Here is a 24,576-nt window from a genome sequence, read left to right on the forward strand (position 1 = left end):
GTTGTGGAGCACAGGCTCCGGACGTGCAGGCTCAGCGGCCATGGCTCACGGACCTAGCCGCTCCGCAGCATGTGGGATCTTCCCAGACCGGGGCACGAACCCATGACCCCTGCATCAGCAGGCGGACTCTCAACCACTGCGCCACCAGGGAAGCCCGAGCACAGAGGATTTTTAAGGCAGTGAAAATCCTGTGTATTATAATGATGGACACATGTCATTATATATTCGTCCAAATCCACAGAATGTACAACACCAAGAGTGAACCCTAAGGTAAACTACGGACTTTGGGTGATTATGATGTGTCAATGTAGGTTCATCTTCAGTAAAAAAAAAAAAAAAAAATGTATCACTCTGGTGAGTGATACTAATAATGGGGGAGGCTATGCAGGCATTGAAGCAGGGGGTATATGGGAAATCTCTGTACCTTCCTCTCGATTTTTATTATGAACCTAAAACTGCTCTAAAAAAATAAGTCTTAAAGATTCTATGGGGACTTCCCTGGCGGTCCAGTGGTTAAGACTCCACGCTTACACTGCAGCGGGGCATGGGTTCCATCCTTGGTCAGGGAACTAAGATCCCACATGCCACACAGCACAGCCAAAAAAAAAAAAAAAGATTCTATAAATTTTACATCGATATTTAAAATTCAAATCATAGAAAAACATATAAATATCAAGAAACAGGTTAAAGGTAGCATCTCAAAGATACAGGCATAGCTTTTTAGCCTAATCCAATAATTAGTTCAGTGGTACCTAACCAATGAGATGATGAAGAGGAAATAGGAACATGAAACACAGATACTCACTTGCTTTTTCTTCAAGTCTCTGAAGGCAGCAAAATCATCAGGGGAGTCAGAAGGAACACTTGTGACCACACCAGTACCTTATAAAAGAAACTGTAGAATTAACTAATATAACAAGAATGTGTTTCGCAAAGAATTTCTAGAAAGAAATAAACTCTTTACCTTTATCCTCCTTGATGGTGAGCATTGGGAGAACATAGATCACCTTATAGGATGTTAAAGGCGCAGAAAGTGACGCACCAAGAATATCCTATGTAAGAAAAAGATCAGCATAAAACAGAAGTAACTTATTCTAATCATTAAAATTTAAAACAATGTTAACATTTTAAGCCCTGAGAAGCTAATAATCAACAACACTCATTCTTTTATACCTACTAGACTAAAAATAATTGAAAATAATTATAATACCCAAATATTGCAAGGTTGTGAGGAAATTAGTACACTTATACATTGCTTGAGGAAAACAATATAGGAATCCAACTTGGACCCAGCAATCCAATCCTAGGAATTTACCTCACAGGAAAAAGAATTATTTTTTCTTTGAGAATCTCCCCAATGCTGTGTTAACTACGTTAGCAAAACCTGGAAACAACTAAAACTTTAAATGATAAAAAAATCACTTAATAAAATATGAAACATCAACAAGATAGAATACTGTATCTCTATTTTAAATGATAATTAGGAAGACAAACTGAACTAAAAAGATGTATCTTAAAAGAAAAAATCAGAAGGTCGGATAATATTGGACCCATATTCTCATATATCAACAAACAGCTTGCGGGGCTTCCCCAGCAGTCCAGTGGTTAAGACTCCATGCTTCCAATGCAGGGAGCTCAGGTTCAATCCCTGGTCAGGGAACTAAGATCCCACATGCCGCTCGGCACAGCCAAAAAAACAAAACAAAACACACAAACAGCTTGCAGCTGCTTGTTTACCTAAGGAATTCCATATAGTTCCATATAGTTCCCACCCTTCCACTTTATTCATATACATAAGCTGCTTACGGAATTTACAGTCATATAGGATAAAGGCTAAATATCATAATAGCCTTAAAGGTTGAAAGCTATTTTTAAATTTATACCACCCATTTTCCTCATTCCAGAATCTGTTCAAATTAACATGGAAAAAAGTTGCATTTAAGAACAGGAAAAAAATGGTGTCATTAATACTGTTCCTAAAAACTTCTCAGACAGAACTCTAACATCAGGAACTAATAAGATGTAACAGCACTGCTTATAACAGAAGAAACAATTCAACTACCCATTATAGAGAATCATTAAACAATTTGTGGCACGGCCAAACAACAGAATGCTGTGTAACAGTAAAAAATAAGAACAAAGGGAATTCCTTGGAGGTCCAGTGGTTAGGACTCTGTGCTTTCATGCCAAGGGCCCAGGTTCAACTCCTGGTCAAGGAACTAAGATCCCTTAAGCTGCATGGCACAACCCAAAAGAAAAGAGAGAACAAGAAAGATGTTTACCTACTGATAAAATAATTACCAAGTTATAGTTAAGTAAAAAAGAAAGTAAAACACAGACAATGTGATAAAATACATTGCCATTTGTGTGTAAAAAAGAGGGCAAAAGTATATACATATTTGTTTGTATACACATGAAATACTTCTGGAAGGATACACAAGACAGTGATTTTACTGACTGCCTATGGAAGGGAGAATTGAGTGACTGGGACTATTTTGTGTAGCTCTGTCTTTTTTTTTTTTTTTTTGGCTGCTCTGCATAGCTTGCGGGATCTTAGTTCCCCAACCAGGGATTGAACCTGTGCCCTCGTCAGTGAAACCATGGAGTCCTAACCACTGGACTGCCAGGGAATTCCCTCTTTTCATCTTGAATTTTGAGTCTTATGAATATTTAGTAATCTAGTCAAAAAATAAGTTTACAAAATAAGTAAGAAATAAACTCTCCAATTCATAAGGAGAATTGAGATGGTATTCTACTCATCCTTTTCTTTTAAAGATTATTTATTAAGATACCAACGATCAGCATTTACCAAAGGGAATAAAACACACTCAAAAATACCGATAAGTAAATAAACTCTAAGGATAAGAGCTATGTAACCATCTAGATTTAGTTAAGGTCAACCAAGACTTCCTTTTCAGAAAAAAAGCAGCTGCAATTCCACTCCAGGAATGCAGGTAATCATATTAAAAAAGTAATATAGTGTCTACCACAGCTATTAAATCTCTCGGGGAGGACTGTCTGTATTTTTCAACCAGATAGTTACTGAGTTGCAATGTAAGATTCAAAAATACTATTTTACTGATATGGTCACACAATGAATACGCCACAGCAATAAAAAAAAAAAAAAAAAACTACTCCTACACACAACATGGAAAAAGTATACTCTGTCCTTTTTTGTGTTTAGCTTCTTTTAGCCAAAGAAGCTAAACACAAAAAAGTACAGACTATACAATTCCACTGTGTAAAGTTCAAGAAGAGCAACTAATCTTTGGTGACTGAAGTCATGGCAGTGGTCACCTCTGCAGGAGCAGGCTGAGCAGTGACATGAAATGGACATGACAGCACCTTCTGCAGTACTGGAACTGTTCTATACCTTGATTTGGGTGGTGCTTACATGACTGTATACACATTTGAAAACACACCAAAAATATACACATATATGACTTAACACATTTGACTGTAACGTATACCTCAATTAAAAGGTTTTTTAAAATGTTTTCTCAAGCTTCATTTTTGACATTTTCCTCTAAATTCATGCACTAAAATAAAGTCTGCTACCCAACTTACCTCTCCCATTAACTCTTTAACAACAGGCACCACTCCGTTGTCCTTGGTAAAGCCCTGGTATGACATATTCCTTGCGGCTCTTTGGGTGCAGATGAATATATCTCCATTCACTGTCTCAAATCCAATGTACTTCATATGAGGGCAAACCCAACAGTTTGTCTGTCCAAACATGGTCTCAGGTCTGAGAGTAGCAGCTACCAAGAAGATATTTTTCCCTTTCAAGCCACTAAGAAGAAAAAATATACATTTATGCAAAAAACATTATGGATTCCATCACAACTATCTGATATTTCAAAAAGATGAAGCAACAATTCTTCTACCTATTAAGGTAGGTAGCAAACCTACCTTAACTTGGATGGGTATGGCTCAAGCACTTTCAACTTGATTAAAGTATATTCCTGAGGTCCAACACCCTAAACAAAATAAAACAAAAATTCAAGGGAGAAAGAAACGCTTGGATTACACCTACTAGTCTATGTGGGAGATCTGATTCAAATTTCTAAGAGGGGTTCCTGCATTGTTAGAATAATTCTTTCTTCCAATGAAGAGACTGCCAGTGGTGTGCTGACCACATGGAAGCCTAATGTGTAAAAATGACTTGAAGACCACCATCCCACCCCACACCAGACCAAAACCAATCAAGGAGGCCCAGACTGTACTAAGTAAGATTTGCTAAGAGCTCCCTTGAGAGGGAACAACAGCAGGAAAAAAAAAATGAAGTGACTTGGATTAATCAGCCAAAATAGGGTTTGCCAAAATGGGAGTTAGAAGATACAACCAACATCAATCCTACAGAGCAGTCATCACAGACATACACTGGACAAGGGGTCAGATGATGTGCATTCAAAACCTAGCTTGGGCCCTCACTTATGGCTTGACCCAAGGAGTCACAATCACTCTGAGCCTTCATTTCCTCATCTGTAAAATAACTGTGCTGTGCCTCATACAGGACTGTCCTGAGGAAAACCTAAGATAATGATAGGAAAATGCTGTGAAAAACTATGATGTACTATTGAAATTTAGGATACTGCTACCACTGACTATATTAAAACTTAGCATAGTAAACTGGGCCTCTGAAGGCCCTCAAATCTTTCAAAATTTTGATTAACGCTCATTTCTGTCAAAGAAGTTACATCATAATTGAAGGCTGATTTTGAAAGGTAGTTGCTAGACTACAAATGTGTTCAAAGGTGGTAACAAAGAATGACACACTCATAGAGACTGCAAAGTTCAGATCCTGCCATTGCTGTTGATTTACTGTGCCAAGGCTTTAGGCAAATGACTTACCCTTACTTCATTCAAGTATTACAAGGAATAATGTCACTAATGTGTCCTATAGGAATGTAGAATGAACTGATGTCATGCATGGCTGGAAGTACTTTGGAAATAAGTAAGCAGGCATGTGACCAAAGCAAGTATAAATGGAACCTGTGTACATCAGTTAACCACATATCTCATTATCTTTCCTCATGCTCTCCTTTTAGAGCAGTGCACTCTCCAAGTAGTTCTTCTCAAACATTAGCAGGCATATGAATCACACTGAGAACACATTAAGACAGGTTCCTAGGCCCCATCCCCAGAGCTTCTGATTCAGCAATTTGGGGGTGAGGTTCAAGAATCTGCTTTTCTAGGATTTCCCTGGCAGTCCAGTGGTTAGGACTCCGCGCGTTCTCTACCAAGTGCCTGGGTTCGATCCCTGGTCGGGGAATCCCACAAGCCAGGCACAGTAGCCAAAGAAACAAAACAAAAACAAAAAACAGACGAACAAACAAAAATGTGCTTTTCTAACACAAGCTGATGTAGCTGAACCTAGTGCTACTCTTGGAGTAGCAAGGTCCTTGACAAGATACAGGTACCTATGATAACATTCTGCCTCTGGCTTAACAGCCACAAGAGTATCATGACTATACACCTCAGCACTGAAATAACGTGATTTTTAGATTTCTAATCTATTTCTTAAACTCTATGCCCACATTAAGAATTATTACAATAGGGACTTCCCTGGTGGCACAGTGGTTAAGAATCCGCCAGCCAATGAAGGGGACACGGGTTCAAGCCCTGATCCAGGAAGATCCCACATGCCGCAGAGCAACTAAGCCCATGTGCCACAACTACTGAACCCGCATGTCAAACTACTGAAGACTGAGCGCCTAGAGCTCGCACACCTAGAGCCCATGCCATCGCAATGAGAAGCCTGAACACCACAACAAAGAGTAGCATCCACTCGCCGCAATTAGAGAAAAGCCCACGTGCAGCAACGAATACCCAACACAGCCAAAAATAATCAAACAAGTAAATTTATTAAAAAAAAGAATTATTACAATAGCTACTCTATGGCACAAATAATTACCTCTCCAGTTTGTCTGTCATGATCCATACAAGGCTGTCCATCTTTTGGAGAATAAATGGTATACCTAAAAAATAAATAAGTGACAAATATTATTATAACGTACAAGTTTTATCCTAACATATTTGCCAGTGTTGCACCTAACCATCACAATATTTCTTCTAACTAAAACTTCTAACTGAGCAAATGTCTACATCATTTTTATGCTTTTATGGCGAGCTCTACTGCCAACATAGTTATTTAATGAAAGCTTTCTGCCTTCATCAAAGGTAATACCACTGAAAAATATCTACTGATCTTGGCTTTATGGTATGAAACAGAAGACTGTAAAATATAAATTTGCCTTTAAAATGAAAATAGCATAAGGCAGACAGCAGAAGAAGAACTACAATCCTGCAGCCTGTGGAACAAAAACCATATTCACAGAAAGACAGACAAGATGAAAAGGCAGAGGGCTATGTACCAGATGAAGGAACAAGATAAAACCCCAGAAAAACAACTAAATGAAGTGGAGATAGGCAGCCTTCCAGAAAGAGAATTCAGAAAAATGACAGTGAAGATGATCCAGGACCTCGGAAAAAGAATGGAGGCAAAGATCAAGATGATGCAAGAAATGTTTAAAAAAAACCTAGAAGAATTAAAGAACAAACAGAGATGAACAATACAATAAATGAAATGAAAACTACACTAGAAGGAATCAACAGCAGAATAACTGAGGCAGAACTGATAAGTGACCTGGAAGACAGAATGGTGGAATTCACTATTGCGGAACAGAATAAAGAAAAAAGAATCAAAAGAAATGAAGACAACCTAAGAGACCCTGAGATAACATTAAACACAACAACATTCGCATTATAGGGGTCCCAGAAGGAGAAGAGAGAGAGAAAGGACCTGAGAAAATATTGGAAGAGATTACAGTCAAAAACTTCCCTAACATGGGTAAGGAAAGAGCCACCCAAGTCCAGGAAGCACAGAAAGTCCCATACAGGATAAACCCAAGGAGAAACACACCAAGACACGCAGTAATCAAACTGGCAAAAATTAAAGACAAAGAAAAATGATCGAAAGCAGCAAGAGAAAAACAACAAATAACATACAAGGGAACTCCCATAAGGTTAACAACTGATTTCTCAGCAGAAACTCTACAAGCCAGAAGGCAATGGCATGATATACTTAAAGTGATGAAAGGGAAGAAACTACAACCAAGATTACTCTCCCCTGCAAGGATCTCATTCAGATTCGATGGAGAAATCAAAAGCTTTACAGACAAGCAAAAGCTAAGAGAATTCAGCACCACCAAACCAGCTCTACAAACAATGCTAAAGGAACTTCACCAAGTGGGAAACACAAAAGAAAAGGACCAACAAAAACAAACCCAAAATAATCAAGAAAATGGTCATAGGAACATACATATCAATAATTACCTTAAACGTGAATGGATTAAATGCTCCAACCAAAAGACACAGGCATAGAGGGAACCTACCTCAACATAATAAAGGCCATATACGACAAACCCACAGCCAACATCATTCTCAATGGTGAAAAACTGAAAGCATTTCCTCTAAGATCAGACAAGACAAGGATGTCCATTCTCACCACTATTATTCAACATAGTTTTGGAAGTCCTAGCCACGGCAATCAGAGAAGAAAAAGAAATAAAAGGAATACAAATTGGAAAAGAAGAAGTAAAACTGTCATTGTTTGCAGATGACATGACACTATACATAGAGAATCCTAAAGATGCCACCAGAAAACTACTAGAGCTAATCAATGAATTTGGTAAAGTTGCAGGATACAAAATTAATACACAGAAATCTCTTGCATTCCTATACACTAATGATGAAAAATCTGAAAGAGAAATTAAGGAAATGCTCCTATTTACCATTGCAACAAAAAGAATACAATACCTAGGAATAAACCTGCCTATGGAGACAAAAGACCTGTATGCAGAAAACTATAAGGTACTGATGAAAGAAAAAGAGGATACCAACTGATGGAGAGATAGACCATGTTCTTGGGTTGGATGAATCAATACTGTGAAAATGACTATACTAGCCAAAGCAATCTACAGATTCAATGCAATCCCTATTAAATTACCAATGGCATTTTTTACAGAACTAGAAAAAACCTTAAAATTTGTATGGAGACACAAAAGACCCCGAGTAGCCAAAGCAGTCTTTAGGGAAATAAACGGAGCTGGAAGAATCAGACCCCCTGACTTCAGACTATACTACAAAGCTACAGTAATGAAGACAATATGGTACTGGCACAAAAACAGAAACACAGATCAATGAAACAAGATAGAAAGCCCAGAGATAAACCCACGCACCTATGGTCAACTAATCTCTGACAAAGGAGGCAAGGATATACAATGGAGAAAAGACAGTCTCTTCACTAGGGGGGGTGGGGATGGTGGTGTGCTGAATTGGGCGATTGGGATTGACATGTATACACTGATGTGTATAAAATGGATGACTACTAAGAACCTGCTGTATAAAAAAATTAATAAAATAAAATTTTTTTAAAAATCGCAAATAGCTTTTAATGAATCCATATAATCAAGGAAGAACTTTATAGAAGATTTTATAGAGCAAAAAGATAAACTAAAACTCAAATAATATTATTTTTCTACTTGGCTAGAATACTTAAGAGAATCTTTAGTGAGAACGTAAGAGAGAATCTTTAGTGAGACCCCTATTCTCCCTGGTTCTATTTGTCACAAACACTAAGCAGCTCAGAGAAACTGAGACACCAGTCAAACAAAAAGGAATTCACAGGAAACAAGAGAACAAAAAGAGAAATTATAAAAAGAGAAAAGATAATGGAAAAAAGTAAGCTCTGAATCACAAATAGCTTTTAATGAATCCATATAATCAAGGAAGAACTTTATAGAAGATTTTATAGAGCAAAAAGATAAACTAAAACTCAAATAATATTATTTTTCTACTTGGCTAGAATACTTAAGAGAATCTTTAGTGAGAACGTAAGAGAGAATCTTTAGTGAGACCCCTATTCTCCCTGGTTCTATTTGTCACAAACACTAAGCAGCTCAGAGAAACTGAGACACCAGTCAAACAAAAAGGAATTCACAGGAAACAAGAGAACAAAAAGAGAAATTATAAAAAGAGAAAAGATAATGGAAAAAAGTAAGCTCTGGGGTACACTGAATTATAATGCAGGAATTACATGATTTTTACTTTATTATACTGAAGGACAACAAACTCACCGCTTCCCAAATTTAATTTTGCTTCTTTCTCTTAATGTTAAAAACTGCCACCTGACAAACGAGTCATAGTAAGGATTAACATCAGTGGTGATGAAGGAACGACGCCAGTCTACCTACAGAAGGAGAAAGGAAAAGGTAATTTTTGAGAAATTTATATTGTCTCTATGAACAGGAATTCCCATGAATCAATTATTTACTCTTCTACTCCTTATTTTCCAACTTAGAATTATATCAAAAATATCAAAGGAAACCAAAAAATTTCAAGTTCCACCTATTAAATATATAATACGTCATAATTATGTTAATTTGTGCTTAATATGTACGTTTTTAAACACACACAGTTACCTATTAAACATACAGGAATTATAATAAATTAAGAAGGAGCATTTACATAACACCTTTATGTATCCCTAAATATTCAAGCTACACTTGGGCTTCTTCTTATCTTTTTTTTTTTTTTTAATTTTATTGAAGTATAGTTGATTTACAATGTTGTGGGCTTCTTCATATTATTTGAATAGAATTCCTTTCTACTAGTTGTTAATATATGTATATACATTCCAAAACAACAAATATTGAAGTACTTCATTGCTTACATTGAGGCCCATGTGGTTCTAATCTGACAATAACAGTACTGAGCCATTACTGGAATATACTATTCTAAATTAAGAGGTAGTCCAAATCTCATTCAATCACACAAATATAATGTATTTTTCATATTTCCTTAAACTCTGGGGGTGATGGGCATACCTTCAAACCCATTCTCTTCAGATCCTGAACAGCCAGTGGTGGGAAATAGTCAAGCCAATATTCTGCTTCAGAAAATTTAACTATCTCTTCATCAGATAGACCAAGGGATTTCATAATGTCCCACTGGTATTTAGAAGATCCAGCTTTAGCAGCAGCTTTACTCTGAAAATAACAGCAAAACCAAACTCCATCAAAGAATAACTAACAACTGGTTAACAAATTCCAGGACCACAGTAATTTTAAGTGAATAATCCTATTTGGTAGTTTTTTTAAATCTAAAACAGTACTGTTGACATGTCAGAATAGTGCAGGATCTGGATGCACTGTTCTGTTTGCCAAACCATATAGTCTGATACCTGGATTCTGACACCAAAGATAACTATCAATACAGAGGTGGAACCATAAAAAGTTATCATCACAAAGATAAAATCTTAGCACCAAACCTTCTCTATTTCCTTTTTTCAAATACCACATGCACCTTTTTTAGTTATGAATAAGCTGCTAACAAGAGTTTTCTCCTTTACCAATATTTACCAATATCAAAAAGGTAACCACATGCCAGGGACTGGAGGTAGGCAAAAAGGCTGAATTATAAAAAGGTAGGACAAGGAATCCGGGGGCTGAGGAAACTGTTCTGTATAGTACTGTGGTGGTAGAAACATGACTCCATGCACTTGTCAAACCAACACAATGATACACTGCGAAGAGTGAGAGAGAGATGGAGGAAAGGAGGGAGGAAGGGAAGAAGGGAGGGAGGGAGGGAGGGAGAGAGAGGAAGGAAGAAAGGAAGGGAAGGAAGGAGGGAGGGAGGGAGGGAGGAAGAGAGGAAAGGAAAGGAAAGGAAAGGAAGGAAGGAAGGAAGGAAGGAAGGAAGAGTTTCCATAAATTAAAAAAACATTTAAAAAATATAAAGAAATTTTTTATAATGTATAAAGAAATAAATACAGACACGTACATATAAGTGGGTTAGTAGACATACATATATTTCCTTGCTCTTTCTACTGAGAGGATCTAGAAACAATGAGCATAACTAACACTCAGAACTTAGTTTCTAAATACCATATTTCAATAAAAGGAAAGAGGACTCCTTGGAAAAGTGGTTGACTCTGGGGTTAAAACAGGGCATGTCAAATGGACACAGGAGCCCACTAAAAGATTCCCCCAATGGCCATTGCTAGAACAATCTGAGCAATAACAATAACTCAAAAAAGCCCAATAGGATTAGATTATAACCCAAAGAATAAATATGCATGAATCCACACTGATATAAAAAAGAAATTAATAGATAAGTAAATGAGGGAGAAAGAACAACATTTCCTTTCAGAAGAATTCCAGATAATAAATATAGAAGGAATGAGGGAAACTGAAAATCACCATTAGAACAAAATATGCAGCAATAACCGCTGCAGGGAAGATCCAATGATGAATGCTAAAATTAGTGAGCAAATATATAAAAAGAAACAAGATATTGGGACTTCCCTGGTGATCCAGTGGGTAAGACTCCGCACTCCCAGCACAGGGGGCCCGGGTTCGATCCCTGGTCAGGGAACTAGATCCTGCGTGCATGCCACAGCTAAGAGTTTGCATGTCACAACTAAGAGTCCACATGCCACAACTAAGAAGCCCGCATGCCACAACTAAGAAGTCCACATACCATACACAACCAAAAGATCCTGCATGCCACAACGAAGATCCCGAGTGCCACAACTAACACCCAATGCAGCCAAAATAAATAAAAATCTTTAAAATATAAAGTATACAATGCAATAGTTTAAAAACAAAAAAAGAAACAAGGTATTATTTCCATAGCCTCAAAGTATCTCTCTCAAAACATACATGAATTACAAAGGGAAAAATAAAATCTTCACAGGAGAAAGACCTAACAGACACCACCCAAACCAAATAATCAAGGTTAACAGCACCAGTAATAAGATATATCAATATCTTATACTCCCTGATATGATGCACTGAAGACACATCACCTCTCAATCTACTCATGAGAAAGCATTAGACAAACCCAAAATGAGGGACATTCTATAAGTTATCTGACCAGTACTCTTCAAAAGTGCCAAGATCATGGAAGACAGAAGAAGAGACATGAGAAGGAAATGCAAAATGGGCTTTTGGACTGGATCTTGGAACAGAATAAGGATATTAAGGAAAAACTGTTAAATCCAAATGAAGTATGTAGTTTCTTAAACAGTATTGTTCAATGTTGGTTTCTTAGTTTTGAGAACTGTACCATGGTTATATAAGATGTAACTCGGTTAAGATTCTAAGAGAACCCTGTACAATCCTGTAATTCTTCTGTAAGTCTAAAATTATGTCAAAATAAAGTAAAAAGGGGAAAAAAAGGCAATCAAAAAGTGAGAAAGATAATTCTGCTTTATTACTTTTTAAAAATTACTGAGTATTTTTTATGTGTCAGGTACTATGCTAGTACTGGGAATGTACATATAAATCAGACAAATATAAATATAAAACTTCAACCAAAATAAGTATGATCAAACCACCAAACCTTTTTTCCTTTAGCTTTATCCTTAATTATTATATCTTCTGTTTTAATACTGATTTCTTCTTCTTCCTCTTCCTCATCTGGAAAATCAGGGGGGCAACCATAAAGCTCTATTTCTCTTTTCAATTTATCAGCACATGCCTACAAAAAAACACGACATTAGAGATGGTAAAGTTAAAAATTCAAGGTGGAAACAATTTGAGTTTTGTTGTTGCTTCTATGGCCAACTAAAACTGACTCTGGGGCTTCCCTGGTGGTGCAGTGGTTAAGAATCCTCCTGCCAGTGCAAGAGACACGGGTTTGAGCTCTGGTCCGGAAAGATCCCACATGCCGCGGAGCAACTAAGCCCGTGCACCACAACTACTGAGCCTGCACTCTAGAGCCCTCGTGTCACAACTACTAAAGCCCGCGTGCCCACAACTACTTAAGCCCACATGCCTAGAGCCCGTGCTCCATAACAAGAGAAGTCACTGCAATGAGAAGCCTGTGCACCACAATGAAGAGCAGCCCCCGCTCGCCACAACTAGAGAAAGCTCGCGCACAGCAATGAAGACCCAACACAGCCAAAAATAAATAAATAAATAAATAGATTTCTTTAAAAGAAAAACCTGACTCTGAAATTTAGGTAGATAGGACAGACATTAAGTTAGAATACAAATACTGAAAGATGAAGGGATTTATCCAAGGTTATAAAGCTAGTAAGCTGCAGAATTACAACATGAACCTGCACTTTCAACCCCAGCTCTTTTCAGCTGTACCATGAGTCCACTGTCACAAACAAAGATGACACCAAGTAGACAGTGTTGAAGTTACGAGAAAAATACAAATATAGAATTGTGAATTTCAAAAAAGGGAGGGGAGGGCTTCCCTGGTGGTGCAGTGGTTGGGAGTCCACCTGCCGATGCAGGGGATGCGGGTTCGTGCCCTGGTCCGGGAAGATCCCACATGCCGCGGAGCGGCTAGGCCCGTGAGCCATGGCCGCTGAGCCTGCGCGTCCAGAGCCTGTGCTCCGCAACGGGAGAGGCCACAACAGTGAGAGGCCCGTGTACCGCAAAAAAAAAAAAAAAAAAAAAAGGGAGAGGACACGTCTATGAAGAATTTCAGCTAACAAGAATGAGACAACTAGAAAGTCATCATTTTACAACCACAAATTCAATAACTGAAAGACAAAGATAATGAAAGGATGCTAAAACCACTGAGTTACTGGGTAACGAAATATACAGAGGCTCTTAAGGTATCATCCCACAGATTAGTTTTTAATTAGGAAAAAGTTACCTTTAGAATGAGGAAATCTGGCAGTTATTAACTTAATATCACTAAAATGACACAAGTTGCCATTATATGACTTTTGATGTGATACAGTGGGAAGTTCCAACCTCATCAATGTAGTACTGGTGATAACCAAATGCAAAGTGTGATCCACAAAATAAAAAGGAAAAAACCACCAGAAAGGATACATCAATGCTCAATTTCGTGGAGTGGATAATGGGACTATGACAATGTAGAAGAATGCCCTTGTTCTCAACAGATACAAGCTGAAGTGTTTAGGGGTGACATGTCATGATGTCTGCCAACTTACTTTCAATGAATTCATAGAAAAAGGGAGAAGAAAGTGTGCATGTATTGTATGTTGAGAGTCAGAACTAGAGCAACTGTGGCAAATGTTAATACTTGGTAACTGTAAGTGAAGGGTACATGGGTGCTCACTGCATTATCGTTTTAGCTTTCCTATAGGTTGGACATTTTTCAAAATAAAAGACTGGAGAATAAAAAGAAATGAGATATATTTCCCAAGTCCCAAGGATTTAGGGAATCCTTTCAACTGTAGTTTTCTTGCCCATCGTTTATTGAAAATTATTTTTATTATGAATTTATGACAAATTTAAGACACTTGCAAAAATGACCAAAATATGATAGAATTGTTTATTATTTTATGCCAACAGTCTATATATGCCATGAATGCACAAAACACTGCCCATTTTACTTGTTAGTAGTTATCATCTAATTCTAAAACAGAAATATGAATACATAAGGAATCAAAAGATATCAGCATTACTTAGAAATCACTTAGACCTTAATGTGTGCCCTTAAAGCACTTTTCCAAATGTTTTCTAAAAATTAATTTTCATGATAATAAATTCAGTTCACTTCAAAAAACACTCTAATGTAATACAGAAGTACATATTGGAAAATCCTATTTCAAGCTCTTGAATTGGAGGTTTAACTTAAGCTTAATTTGCTCTAAGCTAAAAAGAGTACAAAGCAATCCCAAAAGCAATCTTACCTTAACAGGCATTCCAGTACAGTGTAAACCAAAGGGAAATAGACAAGTTTTTCCTTTCAATCTCTGGTACCCTACTGCAAACTATAGAAAAAAAATTCAATTTAAACTACAAATTTAAATGCTAGACGAATACAAAATTCTGACTTTTCACAAAGATCATGAGTTTTCCTCTTCACGTCTTCCTTTAGAATACCAGTTAGATTTTATAGTCATTCCAAAGTTATCCTTTTTTTTCTGTCTTTTCACCAACCTAGAAATTACTTATGAACATGTATACATACCTAGACCCCTGCACACACACACATACAGCATGTGAAAATAGAAAAATTAAATTACTTTAACATAAAAACCATGCTTAAAATTAAGGAATTCTAAGTTCCCTTAACAGGAAATAAATTCTATAGATGCTATTTTCTTTAAAATAGTATTTATTAAAGACCCTCCCATCCCATTATATTAAACATAGAGGAAGCTTTACCTCACATTTGGATAAAGAAAATGTATGTCCCAAGTGAAGGCGCCCATTCATATATGGATATGGGAAGGTTACAAAGTACTTGTCCTTGCTGCAAAACAATCGTAAAAAAGAAAGTACAAAAAAGAAAATGTTAAATTCCTTTTACAATGAAGGGTGGGGTCATGGGGACACTTACTATAAATAACTTGTTTAAATTTTAGTTATTTAACAGACACTGAAAATTAAATTTGTAAATCCAGAAATTAAAAGCTCTCTAAAATTGAAACTTGTTTTTGATTTAGAAAAACTAAGATATTTATAGGTGGCTATTAAAGAACTAAATATCCTTGTAGCAAATATTGGAGGTTTAACTTAAGCTAAAATACTGAGTTAAAAATGATATACTAAAAAAAAAAATTAATAGGGAGACTGAATTAATTTACTGTTTTACTGATTAAATGAGATATGCTTTCATTAGATATATATAAAGCAATTCAAAGCCTCTCAGGTAAAATAAAACATCCTCAAAATTACACGATATGTGGTAAGTTCCCTTAAAAAGCACCTTTTTAAAGCTGCTTAATGTATTATGTTATACTCCTTTTTTCTATGAATCAAGTGTATCTAACAGACATATGTAAGTTATAAAGCACACCTGTGCTTCATAAGTGACCACCTGTAAACACACCATCCAACTTATGAACTCACTGAAGCTACCCGTGTGCTACTCCCCACCCTCCCACCAGACAGAACCATTATCTTGAAATTTACTTTTGTCATTCCTTTGTTTTTGAATAGTTTGCACATAAGTCTATGCCTTTAAACAATACATCATTTAGTTTCACTCGTGAGCTTTTTTCATTCAGTGTTATATTTCTAAGTTTCTTCAGTTCATTTTCTTTCACTGAGCAAAAGCACTTTCTAATTCACTTTTGATTACTTTAAATTACCTTAGATTTGACCAAAGTTCTAGAACCAAACAGAAACTTCAAATTATAGTTTAAAGTATAACACCAGAGACTTTGTATTAGAGCAAATTCTTTTCCTCTCTTTAAAAAAAAAAAAAATTCCATTAGAGTGTAGCTTAGTAGCAAGGATAGACTTTGGAATCAGAAAGTCCTGATAAGAAGTCCAAGCCCTGTCAATTCCTAGCCATGCAATCTTAAGCTGGTTACTTAACCTCTCTGTGTCTCAGTATACTCATCAATAAAACAAAAATTAAAATATTGGTAACCTTAAAGCGTTACTAAGAACATTAAATGAGAATATGCATGTTAAAAAATGGCCTATTTCCTATTGCCTTGGCATATTGAACAATACCTGTTCAATATTAGCTATTACTGCTATTGTTGTCAGTGCATTTCCTCAACTCTAAGAAGCACATTTTTCTACAGTCCAACGTATCTGAAATTGTGACGCATCTTATAATTGATGCATATATTTACTGTGGTACTGTGTTGCAGCAGTTACTTTGTTTTTCCCCAATATCATATTATCTATGGTCTGTCTTCTAATAAACAATTCTTAACATCAAGGCAATACAGATTTATAAAATAAGATCTTTAAATACAGAAATCCTTCAAAATTTATAATCTGTGCCTTTGGAGATAATTATCACTATAATATGAATCTCTGTAACAGAATGACTTGCTATTATCAGTCAGCAAAGATAAAACTTCAAAACATTTTCCTTTGTCTAACTATGAAAAATATTAGTTTTTAAAAAAACCTTTACGTAGGAAGAAATCCTTTAAGATTCCATAGGAAAGAGGATGCTAATTTGAAATAGAGAAAGTGGAAGTTACCTCCTGTTTCAGACATTGTAAATACAATCTGCCTTATTCCTTCCACAGAGCAGTCTCTGCAGCCAATGGTTCTGGAAACACAAGGTGTAGAGTTTCACAAACTATTACTCACCTAGTCTGTTTCTCTAAATTAGATGCATTGACCTCAAACACTTTCTTGGCATCCCATTTTTCTTGGACTTCTTTCTCAATCTTCTTCAAGAAGTCCACTTTGGTTGTTCTTTTTCTTTCCTATTGGACACAAAAGAGATAGAATAATACACTCTATATTTCAGCAGACTTGCTTTAAAAAAAAGAAAAAAAAATTTGGGTTCACACAGAACTGAGCTGTTTATTGACAATTAATTTTTCCATGGTTATCTTTAAATTTAAATGAGTAAGACTAAAAATTAGGGCTATCATGACCTGATAGGGTTATCCACTTCAGACGTCAAAGGGATGACTAAAGAATTACTTAAATACATAAAAAAGCTGTGAAATACTTGTTTTTAATTAGATACTACAATATAACACCGTTGTCAAATGTTCCTATTTAGTTAAAATAGATGAATACTTAGAAAAGCATAGGATGGTGCAGTGCCTGCTTGCCCAGCTGCAATTATGCCCACCAAAGGAGGATGGTGAGGCCTAATGGGTAGAGGCTGAGAGAGGATTAGTCATCTGCGTGTTCTTTTTTTCAAGGAAGCTGATGAAGAACTTCTCTCCAAAATGGTTAACAGGCTATTAATATGAAATTAAAATGAAACAGAATGGCAAACATGCCTCCAGCATATTGGATCTACCTGGCAACATTCCCATCATCCCTTATGCCACCCTTGGATGAAAATAAAAGGAAAAAACATACGTGATCACTCTAACTCTGAAAAAGAAGAAGGATTAGAACTTCCCTCTCAGTATGTGACTCTGTGAAAAAGAATCAGCTACTAAAAGCACGTGTGCTACAGCCGAGGTGGAACATGGGACTTATGTAACTGGCAACTGGGAAAGCTGGATACCAATGGACCATATACAATCTAATTCTGTTTTGAAAACTTAATATTAGTTTCTAGAATTTTATTTTCTTGTACAAAATTATCTGAACCGAAATTAGATTTTCTTCCCCTTCTTACACGCTAACATTTCCAGATTCTGCAGCATTTTCAAACGAGAAAATACCCTGGTTCTACTTATACTGAATACCTTTACAACCTACAGGGCAAGTGACCTTGCCATGTCATGTCATGTCTCCCTCTGTCCTTCCACCCAACTATTTAAAACATGCTTTCTACTCATATCACAGATATACTGGATTTTTAGACAGCTATTTTTAAAAATGGTTACACAAATTTGAAGTACTATGCAAACGGGACTTCTGTGCAATTAAAAAAAACCTAAACTTACCACTATTTCTTCAATAACTATCTTAAATATACCTTGTGTATTATGTAATAAAAATAAGAGTACTAAAGTTGGGTAAGATTCAGTACAAATCTACCATAGAGTTGTCAACTCTGTTTTACTATTTTCAGTTTTATATTTTTTTTCTTTCTTTCTTTCTTTTTTTTTTTTTGGCCATGCTATACGGCTTGTGGGATCTTAGTTCCCTGACCAGGGATTGAACTCCACCCTTCCCCACTGAAATCGCAGAGTCCTAACCACTGGACCGCCAGGGAATTCCTTTAGTTTTCTTTATTTTAAATCAAAGGATTTGATTAGTAAATCAAGTTTACCATTCCTTTTTATTTTTTTAAGCAAATTTAAGATAGAAGAGGACAAGCAACAGAAAGATGAAATGTCAGCTTACAAGGGGAGGTGCAATGATGGATTAAAAGAACCCTGCCACAAAGGCAGAGAGGAAATAAGAAAGAATTCCACATTTTCAAAGTCATGGACATAAGTTTCTCTAGTACCAAAGGAAAATAAAAATGACAAGTAAATTTTTTATTTCTATAAATCCTGACCAGATCGTAATTGCTGTGAGTAGAACTTATATCAAAACACAAATCTGGGCTTCCCTGGTGGGCGCAGTGCTTGAGAGTCTGCCTGCCGATGCAGGGGACGCGGGTTCGTGCCCCGGTCCGGGAAGATCCCACATGCCGCGGAGCAGCTGGGCCCGTGAGCCATGGCCGCTGAGCCTGCGACCCTGTGCTCTGCAACATGAGAGGCCACAACAGTGAGAGGCCTGCGTACATCAATTCCTCTTCAGAGGTTCTCTACTGCTCTCTGGATAAAGTCCATACTCTTAAACCTGGCACTCAAGGCCCTTCTTATCTCATCTTTGCCAGGCCGCTCCCTCTTCCCTCTCACCACCACTCCAGGCCTATTAAGCCACCTGCACTTTCCCAAGTGTGCCAAGCTCCCTCTCTCCCCTCTGGGCCTTTGTTTAAGCTATTCTCCCCGCCCTCATACCCCACCAATCTCTTTGCCTGGCTACCTCATCCTTCAGGTCCCAGCTGATCACCTGCCTTGATTCCCCAAGAGTGTATCAGGTACCATTCTTAATATGTTCCTACGTACCAGTATTACCTCTATGATAGCACTAATCACGCAGTATCAGTATCAGTCTATCTTCCCCATAGGACTATACGTTTGTTCACAGTGGGGACTGTGCCTCATTTCTCATTATATCCTCAATGTCTAAGCTTGTAGCAGCTCTCAAATATGTGTTGAACATTTAAAGATTTAAAAAGAGAAATGAGTAACACTGCCAGCTTTTGCATACCATGGCCATAACAAAATAACCTAAGACTAAGAACTGGGTTGCATATTTGAGTCAAGTTGCTAAGCAATTTGGACTCTTTCCCAAGAATTTCTATAAAACTAAATGTGGCTGCATAAGGAATTTCCTTTTCCAAGAAAGAATAAGGCCCTCCATCTATTCACTCTTTTCCATTCCTGCTACCAACCAACTTCACTTAGACCCTCAGCTCCTTGGCCCCCTCTTACTGCAAAATCCTCTTTTTAACAAGTAACCTGTAAGTTATAAGTAAGTCTCTCTATTCCTATACACGCTGACCCCTGTTTTCAATTTTAACATGCAAGAACTACCATTTGAAAAAAAGCTATGGCATAGACAACGGTTTGCCTATGCGATATCCATTCCCTCCCTTTCTTCCTCAGCAACAGACGCCCAACCTTACTTAGGGTAGTGCAGCAAAGGCAGTTAAGCATACTCTTCCATGGTTCCAGGAGAATTCAGATTGGAGCTATGTGACTAGGTTCTGGCAAAGGAGTTTTGAGCAGAAGAAAGTACGTCACTTCCACCTGGCCCTTAAAACAGCCTGTACAACTCCTAATAGCCAACTTAATCTGTAGGTGGAACAGGCACACTGCCTAGGGCCCACAATACTTCTAGGGGCTCAACAAAATATTTTAATATCTTTTAGAATCAGAAGAAAAAATTAAACTTTTGGATAGAAGAAAAATCTTTAATATATAATATTAATATATCTGTCTTTATACAACACAGTTGTCAAAGATAATTTCTAATATATTTTTTTTTACAGAGGAAGCAGCCCACAAAGGCAAAATTATCTAAGGCCTCATGAAGCCTTGTTGTACCTCCTATGCTAAGGTCATGCGTCATATGAAATCCCACTGTATCATTAGTAAATTCCTCTTTCCTTTAACCAACTTGAGTTGGCTTCCACTGCATGCAACCAAATCATCTCTCATATTTACCCAACTGGGTTGTAAACTCCTGGCAGACAGCAACTTTTAGAACATTTATAGTCACCTCAGCACCACATCCAATGCTAACAGACACAGAAGTTACATGACAAATATTTTTTGCTTAAAAATGACATCAACCACCATGAAAGCAACAGTCTTCACAAGTTACTTAGAACTATGTGTTTCTTTTCACTGTACTGAGCGTGCTAAATGCACAAAAGCTCTTCTTTGAGGTCTCTGCTTCTCAGAAAAACTTGTTCCTCAAAACTCAAAGGTCAATTGTAATGAAATCTGATATTGGCCCCAGCATCAACTTGTTGTATAACTTTGAGCAAGTCACTTGATCAATCTGAGTCTCAATTTCTTCATTGGTTGCTCAACTAATCAATTGGTTTGCTGTTTTGTCTCATTCTGTTTCATTTTGTTTTGTTTTGGGCCGCGCACTGCTTGGTTTGTGCAATATTAGTTCCCCGACCAGGGATCGAACCCATGCCCTCAGCAGTGAAAGCACAGAGTCCTAACCACTGGACAGCCAGGAAATTCCCAACAATTGATCATTTTAACTAGTTAAAAGGTTATTTAACAAGAGCAAAGTTCCTAAACTTTGGCCCTACTGACATTTGGGGCCAAATAATTCTTTGTTTTCAGGGGCTGTCATGGGCACCGCAAGATGTTTAGCAACATCCCTGGCTTCTACCCACTAGCTGCCAGTAGCATACCCCCAGTTGTGATAATCCAGAGTCTCCAGACCACATGTTCTCTGGGGGACAAAATCACCCCCAGTAAAGAACCAGTGAACTAGATAATAAACTTTTCCATATATTCATAGTATTCTGCAGTTCTTAAAACTTTTATGCACACTAACTTATTTGATCTTAACAACAACCCTAAGAGGTGGGCAACAATCGCCCTAAGAAGTGGGCAGACCAGCGATTACCATTTCAAAGATGATGAATCTGGGGCTTCCCTGGTGGCGCAGTGGTTGAGAGTCTGCCTGCCAATGCAGGGGACACGAGTTCATGTCCCGGTCCGGGAAGATCCCACATGCCGCGGAGCAGCTAGGCCCATGAGCCATGGCCGCTGAGCCCGCGCGTCTGGAGCCTGTGCTCCGCAACGGGAGAAGCCACAACAGTGAGAGGCCCGCGTACCGCAAAACAAAACAAAACAAAACAAAACAAAGATGATGAATCTGAAGCTCAGAGATCATTATGCCAGCAAATGGTCAGGCTGGACAAAAACCCTCATCTTCTGACTTTTATTTCTGCTTTCTCTTAGTACTCTGGCCATATCCTAGCACCACTGGCTGTAGAACTTAGACAAGATCCTTAACCTCTTTAAGCCTCCATTTCTCTATCTATAAAATGAGAATAATAATTATATCTACCTTGTACTATTATTATGAGGATTAAGAGATAATATGCATGAAGGACTTAGCATAGTGCCGGCCCCATGGTAAATGCTCAATAATGCTAACCATTATCACAGAGAGACAACTAGACATCACGTGCTTTTTATCAGATATCAAAATGGCATTGTGGTTATGTTTTAAGAGAATATCTTATTATATTTTAAAAACTTACTGAAATATGTATGGATGAAATGATACAGCGCCTTGAGTTTGTTTAAAATGAATCCTGACAGGTGGAGGAGGAGGTTCTGGGGAAGGTACAACTGAAACGAGATTGGCCCTGAACTGCCAATTATTGAAGTTGGGTGATGGGCACATGGAAGTACATAACACTGTTATTTCTACTTTGCTCACTATTTAAATTTTCCAAATGAAAAATTTTAAAACAAAAAATTTAAAGTTGACTATTATCTTTATTACAACAAATCCCCAGCTCTAAGTCTGACATGTAACTAAAAGGTATTAAAACTGTCAAAACCGGGCTTCCCTGGTGGCGCAGTGGTTGAGAGTCCACCTGCCGATGCAGGGGACACGGGTCCGTGCCCCGGTCCGGGAAGATCCCACATGCTGCGGAGCGGCTGGACCCGTGAGCCATGGCCACTGAGCCTGCGCGTCCGGAGCCTGTGCTCCTTAACGGGAAGAGGCCACAGCAGTGAGAGGTCCGCGTGCCACAAAAAAAAAAAAAGTTTAAAAAACCTCTATAAAATAAAAATTCCTATGATATGAAGGAAATTACATTGCTTGCTCTTTACAAATTCAATTATAATATAAAAACTAATTTTATATCCATGCTACTCCACGTTTATTATCTTATATTCTTTACTATTGGTAAGGTTTCTTCCAGAGTTAGAAAACTTTCATTACAGGAAGGTGCTTGCAAAGGAAATTTCCCCATAGTTTACAATCGCAAATAGTACAATCATTAAGAGAATGAGCTCCAGAATGGGACCAAATGAATTAAAATTCTACTTCTTAGTAGATTTGATCTCACCCCCTCTATTCTATACAGGAACATCACTTTTCTCTATCAGTTTTCCCTTTCTACAGGACAATTTCCATAAGCATACAACCACTATATAATTTCTCCTGTCCTTAAAAAAAAAACCAAAAACAAACAAACAAAAAAAACTTCTTTTAACCTTCATCTATTACCCCATTCCTCTGCTCTCCTTTATAGAATTCTTCAGAAGAGTTGTTCATACTCATTATCTCCAGTCTCTCTCTTCCCATTCATTCTTGAACACACTCTTCAAACAGGACCTACAAGGCTTTATATGACCTACATCCACCCACCAATCAACCACCACCACCACTACCCCCCAACACACACACACACACGTCATCATCATCACCTCCCCCTGGATGACAGTCCTTTGCACGTACAACCCTCCTTGTTTTTCACTCCACTCACACTGTTGGCTCTGCCCGGAAATCTTTTCCTCCGTATAGCTGCATGGCTTGCTCCCTTACCTTCTGCCACAATGCCACCTCAGCAAAGCCTTTCTTGATCTACCCCTTCCTGATGTTTTTTTTTGTTTATAGCACCTACCGGCACCTGACATATTTTACCACATACTTTAGAATGTAGCGCACATACACGTAAATGTTTGTCTACTTTACAAAGAGGCGCTCAAAAAATTTTTGTTGAAAGGAGAAATCAATGTCACATACTCCTCTTTCTCCAAATCAGTTTTTAGAAACTTTGGTGAAATAACACACGTGACATGAAGTAGTCTACAAAGTTAAAGATATCAGGGCCTCGCTCATCAGCTAGCAAGAAAAGGCACATCCTCACAACAGCCAAGCCTTAAACGTGGGAGGCAAGGCCTCCCCATTCTTTAGAAAAGGATTTCTTCCCTTCAGGACAGTGGCTACCACATGGGGCCCCTAGACTCTGGCGAAAGCAGGTAACCAGCCGGGTTCCAAGGCCTGGCCTAGCGGACCCTCTTCCCGCCAAAACTCACCGCCATGGCGCCGCCCGTCCGACTGTGCAAACCCAAGACGGTGACTTCGGTGAACCTCCTCAAAGGAGTGGTTACAACCTTTCCCCTCCCTCTCTGCGAAGCCAGGCCTACCACGAAACTAAAGCACACACTTCACACCTGATGAGGCAATCTCGGGCTCACTAATTAAGTACCTCCGGGGGCATCTCATAGCCTGCTGGGAATCGTAGTTCCCAGACCCCTAGACCCCACGTCCTGCAGGCATCTATTGACTACACTTCCCAGAGAACAACAGGCTACGGAAGTGTACCCGATAAGCCACTCAGAGGGGAAACCGGTAGTGACGTCATGAGCATGTTGAACTACAAAGCCCATGATGCAGTTCGGTGTCGCAGACTGCCGCGAGTGCGCCCTGACTAATGAGGGGATAGCCCACGTTCAACCTTTTCACCGTATGGAGCTGGTTTGAGTGTCTTGTCAGGATGCAAGGTGTATTCGTCCTCAGTGACTGAGGTGCTAATTATGCGTTGCCGTTGTGCACAGATATTTATCACTGTCGGTGGCATTCAAAAGTCCAGAATTTAGACATTTTGTAGCCATTTATTAACAATCTCCATTTTATT

General features: G+C 38.0%; 1 protein-coding gene across 1 annotated transcript in view; it reads right to left on the reverse strand.

Moving 5' to 3' along the window:
- LARS1 (leucyl-tRNA synthetase 1) overlaps positions 1-24,115 on the reverse strand; it is a 62,392-nt gene extending 38,277 nt beyond the window's left edge. Inside the window, exons 1-12 of the mRNA XM_024752493.1 lie at positions 23,975-24,115; positions 17,064-17,182; positions 15,168-15,255; positions 14,690-14,770; positions 12,409-12,546; positions 9,891-10,052; positions 9,141-9,253; positions 5,918-5,981; positions 3,913-3,980; positions 3,568-3,793; positions 965-1,052; positions 806-882 (exon numbers count right to left, since the gene is read on the reverse strand). Of these exons, the coding sequence (XP_024608261.1) occupies positions 806-882; positions 965-1,052; positions 3,568-3,793; positions 3,913-3,980; positions 5,918-5,981; positions 9,141-9,253; positions 9,891-10,052; positions 12,409-12,546; positions 14,690-14,770; positions 15,168-15,255; positions 17,064-17,182; positions 23,975-23,980 (1,230 nt within the window). The 5' untranslated portion in view covers positions 23,981-24,115. The remainder of the gene's footprint in view (positions 1-805; positions 883-964; positions 1,053-3,567; positions 3,794-3,912; positions 3,981-5,917; positions 5,982-9,140; positions 9,254-9,890; positions 10,053-12,408; positions 12,547-14,689; positions 14,771-15,167; positions 15,256-17,063; positions 17,183-23,974) is intronic.
- Positions 24,116-24,576: the final 461 nt, after the last annotated feature.

Source organism: Neophocaena asiaeorientalis, unplaced genomic scaffold, assembly GCF_003031525.2.
Source record: "Neophocaena asiaeorientalis asiaeorientalis breed wild unplaced genomic scaffold, Neophocaena_asiaeorientalis_V1.1 scaffold204, whole genome shotgun sequence".
In the NCBI taxonomy this organism is placed as follows: domain Eukaryota; kingdom Metazoa; phylum Chordata; class Mammalia; order Artiodactyla; family Phocoenidae; genus Neophocaena; species Neophocaena asiaeorientalis.